The following is a 12390-nucleotide window of genomic DNA, read 5'->3' on the forward strand; positions in this document are numbered from 1 at the left end:
AACTGGCTGCAAATATCTTTACAGTGCATGTAAAACACAGAATATTAAGATATAACCAGTGAACAGAAGAGTGTAATTCATATGAATTAATTAATGAGATGATGTGTTTAATGTGACATTTTATGGCTTATTCCTCTGACAATTGTTGCGGTGAACCGCACAATGATGAATGGATCATCAGCACACGTCTCACTGTGTTATGCTATTGAAGCCCATCTGGATGTATTCTTTTCCAAGACATATTCAGCCAAGTGGTCTACTTGTGTTTGTGTGTGTGTGTGCGTGTAGATATGTGTTCCCTGGTGCCTGAATGAGGTTTGACTGTCTAAATGTTTCCAGTGGAAGACTTTAACCCCTGAACTCCAGAGGAGAGTGCCTTTCATCCATCAGTGAGAAACTGGACACAAAGTCATACATACAAACAGGCAAACAGGCAAATAATAAGCACATATGGGAAAAGTAGCCACTCACATACACTTAGGATTGGTTGCCATGATGATGCATGAGGAGGTGGTGGACGATCATTTCCCGAAAGGCCAGTCTCTGACCTTTCAACCCCACCGGTGGCAAAAAGCAGTTAAGTTTTCCCTCTGAGAGTTCACATCCATATAGTTGTTCCTGCGTTTTCTTCTTCCTTCACCTCAGTTTCTCCCACTCATCGCTCGTCCCCTTCAACTCACCTTTACACTTTGACTCCTCAAAGTTTCTTCATGACTCTTTATCCTTGCTAGTACACCTGTTCAGAGAGGCTGCATGCCAAACAAACACAGAAGTGATATGAATTATGAACTCCTGGAATGCTTCTTTCTTTCAGCTTGTGATGTGCAAAGTCGCAGCTACTCATTTTCAAAAGGTTAGCATGTCATTTCCTGCACCTGCATGTTTAATCATGATGGATTAACTGAACTTCAATGAGGAGCATGTAATTGCAGTTGGGAACGACTCAGCATTACTTCACTCTCACTCATAGTAATTCATTACTAAAAGAACAAAAGTATTAGAAGTATTTTCACATTATAGCACTACTAGCTTTTGGGCATCAAGCAGCAATAAAAATATGAGCACTGAAAACATTAGGCATTTGGGGCTTTATCAAGATTTTCAGCCAAAACAGGAAACCTGGATATCACTTTTCTATTCTTATTCTGCAGATTAGTGGTCGAAAAAAGTTTAGGGTATGACAGTGGTCATGGTCAATGGTTGGACACTAGAGACAGGAACACTTGCCCCGCTGCCATCATCCTGGTGGTTTTGAGCCAAATGACTGATTAGCTGTCACTTTTAACAGGTGACACAATACTGGTCCGTGTTTTTCATATTGCTTTTGACGCGACATTTCAGAGCCTTAAAAATCCGACTTCCTGTAAGAACTCTGACAACAAAAGGCAGAAAAAACTCATTCTTACTCTTTGCTTCCTTTCTTTGTATGAGTCAGTCAGCTTTTAACTGTCTTTCCTTTTCCCCCTAATTGCTAGTTAAGTCATTTGTCCACCATTTCCTATAGGCTATCATTATCCCCATTACATACCCACAGTCCCAATCCCTACTGGCTGTGTCCTTTCTTGGCCTTATCAGTATGAGCCAAGCAGTAATGCTAATTTCTAAATAGACAAATTGCTAGTTAAACATGGTATTGTGTCTCATTCCCAAATACCATTAACAGCTGAAACAAGTTCAACTGCAGTTATTAGTGAGGGGCGGACAAAGAAATAAGAAAGAAATTAAAGCTTTCTAGTATTCTTTTATGCTATTTCCTCATTATTTTTCTCCTCTTCTTCCTAAACTCATCCATATGTCTTCAGCAGGCCTGAAAGAACATTAATGAAACCTGGACTAGATAAATAATCTCATCGTCCTATAATTACACTCCATCCTCCTCCTTTCCCGTGTCCAGACACATGATCAGTTTGCAGGTAGAAATGTTTATGCCCACACTGAGTGCACACTGTTTCACCTACAGTGAGCAACATTCAACATTCAGATCCTGTCAAGAATCTTTTTATTTTTTTAAACCCAATCATATATTGGTGTAGTAGATCACATGTTAATGCGTTATTTTTATATTATTTTGTCATAAAAAAAACTGTAAAATATGATAACTGCTGTGGTGAAAGTTTGACATCTGATCATTTGTTTCCAGATATTTCATCAAGTAAAGTGATAACTGTGTTGAAAGCTGTATTGTGAAAGAGTCAGGGTGTGAAAAGTGAACTGCGCTTAACACTAAGGGACTCATCCATTGCAGGCTTGTGAAAACACAGACTAAGTGGGGGAATGTTAGCAGTGTGGGCACGTGTGTTGTGAACTCAGCCAGATTGCGAACGGGATGAATAAATGTAGCATATTACCTCCATCATGGATACAAAGCTGCTGCTCCTCTCTGAACTGACTACATACAGAGAGAAATGTGCTTTGCACCCACGTGGCATTCAAGCTCTTTACAACTCTCCGCGACATCCTCAAATTACAGAAGTTGGTTAAAAAGTAGATGGACTTGTTGTTCTGCGCCTTTTAAAGAAAAAAGCAGTTATCAAAAGGATCTGAAAACATCTGAAGGTCCCCCTTGAACTAATTATTTCAACCAGGAGAAAAACAATGGGAAAATCTGCCACTCCACTGTGACTTCATAATTCACTCTGAATGTGTTCAGTACAGCCAGAAATGTGATCACCTATATCTATATAGACACCATATTACAGGGCATCATTTTCAAACTTGTCACTATTCATTCAGGAGAGTTAGTCACAACAGGAATTAACTGCTCACTGCTGATTTAACCTGTTCTTCTTGGTATGATACTTGAAAAGGAAACTGAGATGTGGGCACTCGCGATGTTCAGAATAATAATCCCCCATTTGGAAAATACTCATAGTCTAATTCTTTTTTTTTTTCTCAATTACCAAAAACACAGCCATACGGCACAAATAAGTTGAATTTCAGAGTCTCTTGGCCATCAAACTGCACACATTCCACATAATAAACATAAATAGCTATGATCATTGCTGTGGACAAACCATCTCGCATTTGCATTTTCTTTCCCTTCTTCTTATGATTCTCACGTAAGGCCAATCTTCTGTAATTATTTCCAGAAAGTTCTGTACGTGACTGACATGGCATCTGTGACCAGATAAGAAAGAAATCATATGAGTAAAACACATCAGAATATGTGGCAGGTTTATTCTGACACCTCTAAATTCTTCAGTTCTCATTTTCCACTCCTCCCATCCCTCCACATTTTAATCACCAATTCTTCTCTTCTTTTTTTTTATCCTCTTCACTTTCTGTGCCCCCGAGCTCCTCACTATGTGCATACACTCATATGAACACTGACTTTAAGCATTTTGATGACCTGAAAATTTTCCATGCAACTTTACTGTGAAAATCTCATTGAACTCAATGTATTGCTACTTTGTTAGGTCAATGTGAATAGATTGCTCTTCCTGTGCCTGCAAGTGTCACCAGTGCAAGGCACTGGTGGGTGAGTGTAGATAGATAGATAGACAGGCCTGTATTTGTTTATATTTCGGCACAGTCAGCTATCACTAAATTATGTTGATACTTGATAACATGATCAGGCCCAAGTTCTGGAGTTACTGGGAGATTCACATGACATTTCATTCAAAAAGGACAGGAGAATGAGATCAGTGTAAGTCACACTAAGAGTCTAAAAGTGTGTATCATGTAAGTGTCTGCTGCTTTATGTTTCTGAGTAGGGAGTGTCATCTCAGGGTTTGAAAGCAGGTCTCCTTCACTGTATTTTTAACTGCACAACCACAAAAAAATACCTGAGCTCACCTGCATGAGCACCTGTTACATACTTACCTCTCACAGTGTCTTTGTCATCTCTAAAGAAATGACACTGTGACACTTTTTGAAAATGTAAACTATAGCCTGTTGCACAGCATGGCAATGTTCCCTTTCGTCCTCACTGTTATTCTCTTCAAATACCTGTTCAGTATGTCAGACAATTAACCGTGCTATCCAGCTACACACAACAAAGTCTGCCATAGTCCCTGTGGCCAGCTGAATGGTATACTGGGATATCTCTGTAATGACAAGAAGGATGTATGGAAAAAAGAGTGAGCTTTTCCTTTAACATTGAAGCAACACAACTCTTTGCACACTTGGCTCACATACACACACTCCACAGCAATGATTTGGAATTTCTGAATAAGATCTGACAAAAATCCAAACATAGAAAGCGAATGATGGAAAAGGAGAGAAAAATCCACCCTGCACATTCCACGAGTCAAGAGCAAGAGATGAGTGTTTCCCCGTGGAGCTTTTATGACATGAGTCGACACATGAAGCTGACAAGTGCACGCTGGCTGCAATCCTTCACATGTTCATCTATCTGTTTACGGGTGCGTCTGAAGAATGTGAATTCTTGATCACTTGGAGTGAAAGCGGAAAGGGTGATTCAGATTCAGAGAGAAACGCTGGAAAGGAATGTAAGGGGAAAAAAGTCCTGTCCATGGAAAAAATAGGAGATAATAGAAGGGAAAGAAGTTTCTTATGCAGACACACGTCCTGATTTCATGTCATGGTTTACATTAGAACCAGTTGAGTGATATGAAAAATGCATATATAACATGCATAATGCCTAACATGTCATGTGGAGACTTTAATGAGGAAAACTATACTTTATAATTCTTTTCTTATCATCATGCGCGTCTGCTGTCACTGTTCTGTTTGTCTGACTGTTGTGTGGTAACTTTGACCTCTCAGCCTGGGTTGGACATCAGAAGCATAACCCTGTTTTGTCTGAACTTTTGACCTTTGACCTTCAGTCTGGGGTCCTTTCCATCAAGGGCAGCGGCAGAGGAGCACACATTAAGGTTACAAGCTGCTTCAAAAAGGAACATGGCTCCAAGTTGAGGAGCTGTTTCTTTTTAATTCATTAGTCTTTCCCAAAAGGGCACTCTGTGAACCTAAAGGAGCCTTTGAAGGGCCAGAAGGTCCCCGTCAAAATAAAAAATAGTATATTATCCCTGTTAGATTCTTAATGAGACGGTAACACAGCAAGACACTCTTCAAACATATTGTGTGAACTTATCTTTGATCATTCTTCTGTCTCTGCTGCCGTCTAGTGGTCCTGAAATGGAATAAACATTAATGAATGTTAAGAATCACAAAATTTAAAGAACCGGGACAATACAGAGACAATGAAGGCGTGCTATCAATATCTGGATTTTTGTTATTCAAATAAATGGACTGTACTGATACACCCTAAGAAGGGTCTTTATTTAAACAAGCAAACTAAGAATTCTTTACCCACTCACCAATTGTTTATTTATTTATTTATTTTATTTTGATGAAACATTCTTACAGTGTATGGAAACATGCTGTAAAAATATAGCCATCGGAACAAGACATCCAGTTATATTAATAAACAGCTCAATAACATCTGCACCCACCGACCAGCTGTTGTATGGCATTTGATAAATCCTGCATAGATGTCCTGTGACTTTTGACTCGCATGCAAAACTTGAAATATGAACGATGAAAACGTCATTTAGCAGATCAAGAATAGTTGTCTTTTATTTTCTTTCAGATGGGAATTTGTTTAATAACAATGTGGAGCCCATCAAACTTTTATTCTGAAAAGCTCTGGCCGGACGTGCAGGCTGTGTGTTGTCCCTGCAGAAACACAAACAGCTCGGTGACTCAGCTGCAGACACCGACTGGCTTCTCTGCTCATGCTCCTCTGTAAGTAGTGCTGCACGCAGTTCGTGCAAAAGTGTCTGGATGTGATGGTTTTTCAGGTAAAGTGAAAATAACAGCCTGCCCTGAAGGTGTGTGTGCTTCCGGAAACCGAGTTTAGCGTCTCGCTAGGTGGCTAACGCTAGCTTTGGTTATTAAAGCATAGAAAATATAAGAAGTGATTGCTCTGTAATGCCAAACATTTTGCTTAAGTTGCCACTTCCAGCTCGTCCTTGAACACAGTGAACGTGACTGTGGGAATCCTGATACCAGATTCAGTTTATTCAGAAACCTCTTCATGAAAATCAGTGTTGCTCTTTCAGAGATTTTTGTTTCTTCCACAGGGAGCAGCAGTGGATCTGGATTTAACCACCAGCACATCAGTGGACGAAATAATGACAGACACATCGTCTGCTTTGAAGTCAGAAGAGCCAGTCTCCATCTCGGCTTGTACGAGTATGAGCGAATTGACAGACTTTAACAGAGGACAAATAGTTGGTGCCAGGCTGGCAGGTCTGTCTGTCAGGGAAACTGCTCAGTTATGTGATGTATCAGGTCGAACTGTCCTCAAAGTTATGAGTGCGTATAATATGAATGAACACGTATCTTCAGCAAAAAAGAACAACATGTGCAAGCCAAAGAGGAAAACACTAAGACGGGCAAGACCTGAAGTTAATGAAGGAGCTGTTGGGGGAAAACCACAGCCTGACTCTGAGACCAACACACAAAAACCTGATCAGATGGAGACACCTGAGTCTCCAAAGACCAAAGACAAGGAATAACTCGGTGTGAGTCACTGTGCTTCACATTCTTTGTTACACTCAGACTGGATCATTTTTGCATAAAGCCAGAGCATGCCTTGATTTAATCCGCAACTTAAAAAAATTTAAAGATTCATTCATACATCTTGTGCCGCCTATTCGTTTCTGGGTCGTAGGGGATGCTGGAGCCAATCCCAGCTCACATTGAGCAAGGGCGGGGTACACCCTGGACAGGTTGCCAGCCCATCGCTGGGCCAACAGACAGAGACCAACAACCTCTCACAAGCACACTCAGACCTACAGACAATTTAGAGTCACCAGTTCACCCAAACATGATGTTTTTGTTTGGATGAAACCGGAGGAAACCAACACAAACGTGGGGAGAACATGCAAACTCCACACAGAGAGGCCCCTGGCCCAGGAACTGAATCCCAATCTTTTTATTGCAGGGTGACAGCGCTAACCACTATGCTGCAATGAATTTATTTTTTCCCTTTTTTATTTTGGTAAATATTTATGAGTATATGAGTGCATTTTCTCAGCTAAGGTACATTTCCAGGATTTTCCCAAGTTCTCTTCATCAATAAATTTGCATTCCATTTCAACCACTTCTCTGCTGTAAAATGTTGAAACTATCAAATGTATTTGTAAAACTTATTGTTCCGGTGGAAAATACTCAACACACAACTTTGTGGTAGCTTTCATTTAACCTTGAAGTAGGTGAAAACAGATTTAGAGTAAAGGTGTTAAGCTAATTTAAGATGAAGCCATGTTTTATCAACTTAAGAGCACAAAAATGTTTGTGTCAAGAATACATCTGTGCAATGGTTTCAATAGGAAAACATGCTCTCTACTCTATCTGTCTTTTATCGTTTTCCCGTGTTGAGCTGCTGTGTTTTGTGTCATGACCATCAGAAGCGGCTGCAAAACAGCCTTTGGAGTTGTAGAGCTGTTAATTCATAATTCATTAGTCTCCCACTGTTGATGAACTGATGATAATCCTCGGTTGCACTTCTGAGTCCCTGCCTTCTATCCTCTCTCTCTGTTGGCTCACCGAGTTGTGTTCACCCCCCTGATAAAGAGAATTCTTTCTAATTCTTTGAAATTTTGACATTTGAGCGTTGTCTGTAACAATGACCATGGGAAGCAGCAGCAGATGAACAACAGAATCGGTGCCAGTCAGACTTTCTGCTTTACCCTTGACAAATCTCCCATTTGTGATTTATCAACAACATAAAAACATCATGCAGACTTAATGTTTTAACTCCAGAATAAGTTTCAAGGTTCTACTTGATTTTTCATTCTTCATGTAGCAACTATAAGGATTTTTTTTTCTCCTCACGGGTATAACCAAAAGATGTCTGCAGTATTTTTTCTTTTAAATACCTATGTCAAATAAAAACATCCACATGGATACTGCGGTAGCAGCAGAGATACAGTATGTATGGAGCTGCAGCATTCAAGAGTCTAACAGAAAATGTACTATTTTCCAGAGAAACGGGTCCTTCAGACTAAGTATAATACTACTGGTACCTCGCCTTTATTTATTCACTATTAAAATGCATTTTAAAAACTGACCGCTGTGCAGCGCCCCTATGTCGCTTTTATTCTGAAAGCTGGAACCGGATGCGCTCGGTGAAACCAGCTGTGGACGGACGCACTTTCTGCAGTTACAGCTGTAAGTACGTCGCACGATAATCACACTAAGAAATAAAATCCCGTGTGTTGCCTGTTTAAGTTGCGTTTAACTGATAACAGCTGACTCCAAAAACGGGTGGGAGCTAATCTATTAGACAGCGTCGGAAATGAACGTGGCCATCGAGTTGACTGAACTGTCAACAAAGCGCTGCTGAGGGCTAAATGTGAGTTAGCTGTTGTCACATTGTTTTGTTCAACCCCTGCAGTTAAAAGCATATAATATGAGATCCCACACACTGGTTATTCCATTTAACACATACCTTCAGAAAGGGTTGCTGATTGAGGAAACGATATTGATTTCCTTTTTTTCTTCTCTTTCATTCATGTCTAGACCGGCGAGGACACTGCACCTCATCAGTTCATTGGTGGATCTTTCCCAACCCTGGACCTGCCTCTGCCTTAGAGAACAAGATAATGCAACCACTATATGACAGGGGACTTTGGAGGACCTAATTACAGTAATTTCAGAGCCTGCTGTAGGTCTGTCCGCTCCAAAAAGGACAGTCAGTATTTTAATAGAGGTGTTCAAAGCAGCATGTGTGACTTAACAGAGTTTGAAAGATGCCAAATAGTTGCGGCACGGCTTTCCGGTGCATCTGTCACTAAAACTGCACAGCTATTTAATGTGGCCAGGGGAACCGTCTCCAGAGTCATGACTGTATATGTCAAACATGGACGTACAGCATCAGCAAAGAAGAACAGCGGGCGCAAGTCAAAGCTGACTGAAAAGGACAGGCAAACACTTCTCAGGATCGTCAATGAACACCCCAATTACACAGCCTCAAGAATAACCTCAGAGTTGAATAGACACCTCTCTCACACTGTCTCAGTTAAAACCATACGACGTGAGCTTCACAGAGCAGGTATTTTTAGAGGAGCAGCCAGTCAGAAATCAGAGACAGAGACCGGCACACAGAAGCCAGGTGGAAAGAGCACTAAACCTGAACTTGATGTACAAAAAACTAATGAAAACACAAGACTTGAAATGCAAACAAGTGCCAAAGAGAGTTGCATTCAAAACCCCACAGGAGAAAAAATAATATCTGAGCCTCAGGCTACTGTCAGAGAGTGCAACACAGAAAAATCTAAAGAGAGAGTACAACCGGAAATCCATATCAGTGTAGATGAGTACGACACAAAACAGCCCTGGAAAGAAAGCTCTGGAACTGAGTCTCTCACCAATGAAAAAGATCACCACTCAAAAGATTATGATGACAAGAGCACAGGACCTGAACCACAGACCAGAAAAAAGAATTATGCTAACTGATGTGTTGTCTCTAACATTTCAGCTTTTGGATTTGTTAATTTATCTTGCATGAATGCATCATTGTTCAATATTGAGGGGTAGGGTTTCTGCAAGCTTTGTCATTTTTGCTGGTTAGAAAACAAGCATTATAGTCTACTCGAAATACTATATTTGATATAGACAAGCAACAGCAATGGTATAGTATTGAATCGTTCAATTAATACTATACACAATAGCACACACAATTACAAAATTCCAGTGTTTGTTTCTAATTTCAGATGGTACAGTTTAAGGGAGCATATTACCTTTTTATAAAATGTAAAATATCATCAGGAAATTAACTCCCATGCACATTCACCAGTGTGTATTGTGTCTGCAAGTATTACACACTCTACTAGAAATTGGAAATGTAAGTAGCGTGTACAACTGGTACAAACTGTACAAAAAATGCTTAAACAGTATCCATACTTTCTTTTATTAAAGTAAAAATATATTCTGCAGTATCAGAAGAAGCAGTTGCTGTTCCCACAATATACAAAATAATGTGACAAATGATAATGACTGTTTATCGCTGCCGAACAGACTGTGCACCTGCTCTTTGGTATTCACAAGAATAAAATCATTTTCATGAAGATGAATACTGACAAGTTCGTTTCAAAAAGCATGTTCCATCTGATTCGATAACGCTCGGAGCCACCCAGTTTGTTTCATCATCCAATAAACCATTCAGGTTTAACGACAGTTCACTGCAGTCCTGCAGACGTTGTCAAGGAAACAGCCTCTTCTCTTTACGGCCAAACAGTAACGTATACACATGCGCGGTAATAACACATCATTACGCGACAATGGCAACCCGGAAGTAGACCAGAGTTGGTAAACACAGCGCCGAGGCTGTGTAAGTACTTTCTACAAGATGGTGTACGTGTCCAACGGTGAGTGGGTTCTCATGTTTTTTATTAAATAGAATATTTAACCGTTCTGTGGCTGTATTGGAGCACTTTCTTTTAAATCATACTCATTTCAACATGAATGTGTGAAGAGTAGACACTTTACTGGGAAAACTAGCATGTTAGCTGAGCCTAGCAAGGCTGGATGTGCGTAGAATAAGAACATCGGAATGAATTCCCTAAGTCTCCTGTGAGAGTGCGTGTTTACAGTAATATTTATGATCATCACGGTCAACTGGAGCAGTTCATTCAGTGTGCTGCGTTTGTAGCTTAGTGTGTTTCTCTTACTCGTTAGTCTGCGCACTAAATGCCTGTTCTAAAGTTTAACGAGCTCATCTATTCATAAATAACCCGAGGAGAGATGTGTACACGCGCTCACGGTTTTAAATGAGACTGATAAGTCAATCTGTTGATATCTACTACCTGATCTGTGCTGTGACATCCTCCTGTTTGTCTCTCAGGCCAGGTCCTGGACAGCAGGGCTCAGTCACCATGGCGACTGTCCTTACTGGTTGATCTGTTCTGGGGAGCAGTGGAGTTCATCGGCCTGTTGTAAGTCTGTCAGTCCCACAAGCATCGACCCCAGTCAACCTAAAGGCCGCCAGATGAACTACAACAGATGTCTGACATTTTATTCTGAATGATTTGCATGTGAAGTATTTTTAAACTGCTGCTTCGGTTTCTGTTCATCAGCCTTTAAAAGTTGTTGTAACTCAGCTGTACTCTTTAAGCGACCATCATCAATATTTGTTACATGTAAAACTGATGGGAAGTTGTGGACAATAACCTATAGATCCATAGTCTGACGTGAAATCTGTTAAGCTAAATGTTAAAGTCAACATGCTGATATTTGGTGGGTATCAACTTGGTGTTCCAGCAAGGCAATATCTGGTAAAGAGGTAAACTCTGAGGATTATGAGAGTGTCAGGTATTGAAACCACAAAATACTGTCATCCCTTCTCATCTTCTTTGTCTTTTACCAGTTTTAGGACATTGGTTCACCCTGACCTAACAAAGGGCGGAAGGGGTGGTTCATCGAGCTTCAGTGACGGCAGAGGGTAGGTCCCTAGGGCACAGTCTGCTCCCTACTGTGACATGCACAGGTGCTCTACATGTCCCCATGTCTTGAACAACAAAAATAAAGTTCAAGTTTATTGATAGAGCACATGTAAAATTAGAGTAGCCCACCAAGGGGCCGAACACAGGTTAAAATATAATGAACCGATAAATAAATGACGTGTGGAACATTAAAACAAACATAGTAAGTGCTCAGACTGGATGAAAGGCCAGAGTGAAAAAGTGAGTTTTCAGGGAGGATTTAAACATCTCAACGGTCTGGGAGGATCTATTATGGAGGGGAGACTATTCTAGAGCCTAGGGGCAGCCGACGCGAAGGCTCTGTCACCTATAAATCTTAGCCTTGTTTTTGACACTACCAACGGGGAAGCCAAGACTGGTGTGATGTGGTCATGCATTTTCTTGCTGGTGAGGAGATGGGGCATCATGTTTAATTGAAAAGGAAAAATGTGCTAAAACATTTTGTGAGCAGCTTTCTGCTGTGTCACCTTGTAGAATTGAGTGTTGTCATTTCCAATGCATAAAGATTACATATACAGTGCAGGCCAAAGGTTTGAACACACATTCCCATTCAGATGAATAGGAAAGTGTGTCCAAATTTTTAGCCTGTACTGTATAAAATTTAGAGATAGTTAATAATTGCTGGCATTAAACTTACTCAGTGTTGTTCGTTTACTCAAGACTGCACAATCATGAGATAAATACAGTGTTCCTCCTTTATGTTGCACATGCCTTGCCAAATAGTTTCAAATACCTCATAGGTGAAAACTGTATTTCATTACAGACACCCGAGGAAGGCCTGGTTTTATTGTTATTCTTGCTCATATTTCTCTTCTCCGTTGCTTGCTTTCAAAGTCCCCCAGATCCCCCTGGTGGCAGGAGGCGGATGGGAAGAGTAACCCATAATGCAGGCCCCAATGCTCCACCAATGGGTGGAGGAGGGTGAGGAAGGTGAGGA

General features: G+C 40.6%; 1 protein-coding gene and 1 long non-coding RNA gene across 2 annotated transcripts; both read left to right on the forward strand.

Moving 5' to 3' along the window:
- The first annotated feature begins 8095 nt into the window (after window positions 1-8095).
- Window positions 8096-10192, forward strand: LOC115046618 (uncharacterized). Its single transcript, XR_003840938.1, has 3 exons — window positions 8096-8142; window positions 8223-8326; window positions 8494-10192. It is a non-coding gene; the product is annotated as an uncharacterized LOC115046618 (long non-coding RNA).
- A 50-nt stretch (window positions 10193-10242) lies between these two features.
- Window positions 10243-12387, forward strand: selenok (selenoprotein K). Its single transcript, XM_029507106.1, has 4 exons — window positions 10243-10340; window positions 10817-10907; window positions 11339-11413; window positions 12288-12387. The coding sequence occupies exons 1-4, from the start codon at window positions 10322-10324 to the stop codon at window positions 12385-12387; spliced, it is 285 nt and encodes a 94-aa protein (XP_029362966.1). The 5' UTR covers window positions 10243-10321.
- Window positions 12388-12390: the final 3 nt, after the last annotated feature.

This window comes from Echeneis naucrates, chromosome 7 (genome assembly GCF_900963305.1).
Source record: "Echeneis naucrates chromosome 7, fEcheNa1.1, whole genome shotgun sequence".
Taxonomy (NCBI): domain Eukaryota; kingdom Metazoa; phylum Chordata; class Actinopteri; order Carangiformes; family Echeneidae; genus Echeneis; species Echeneis naucrates.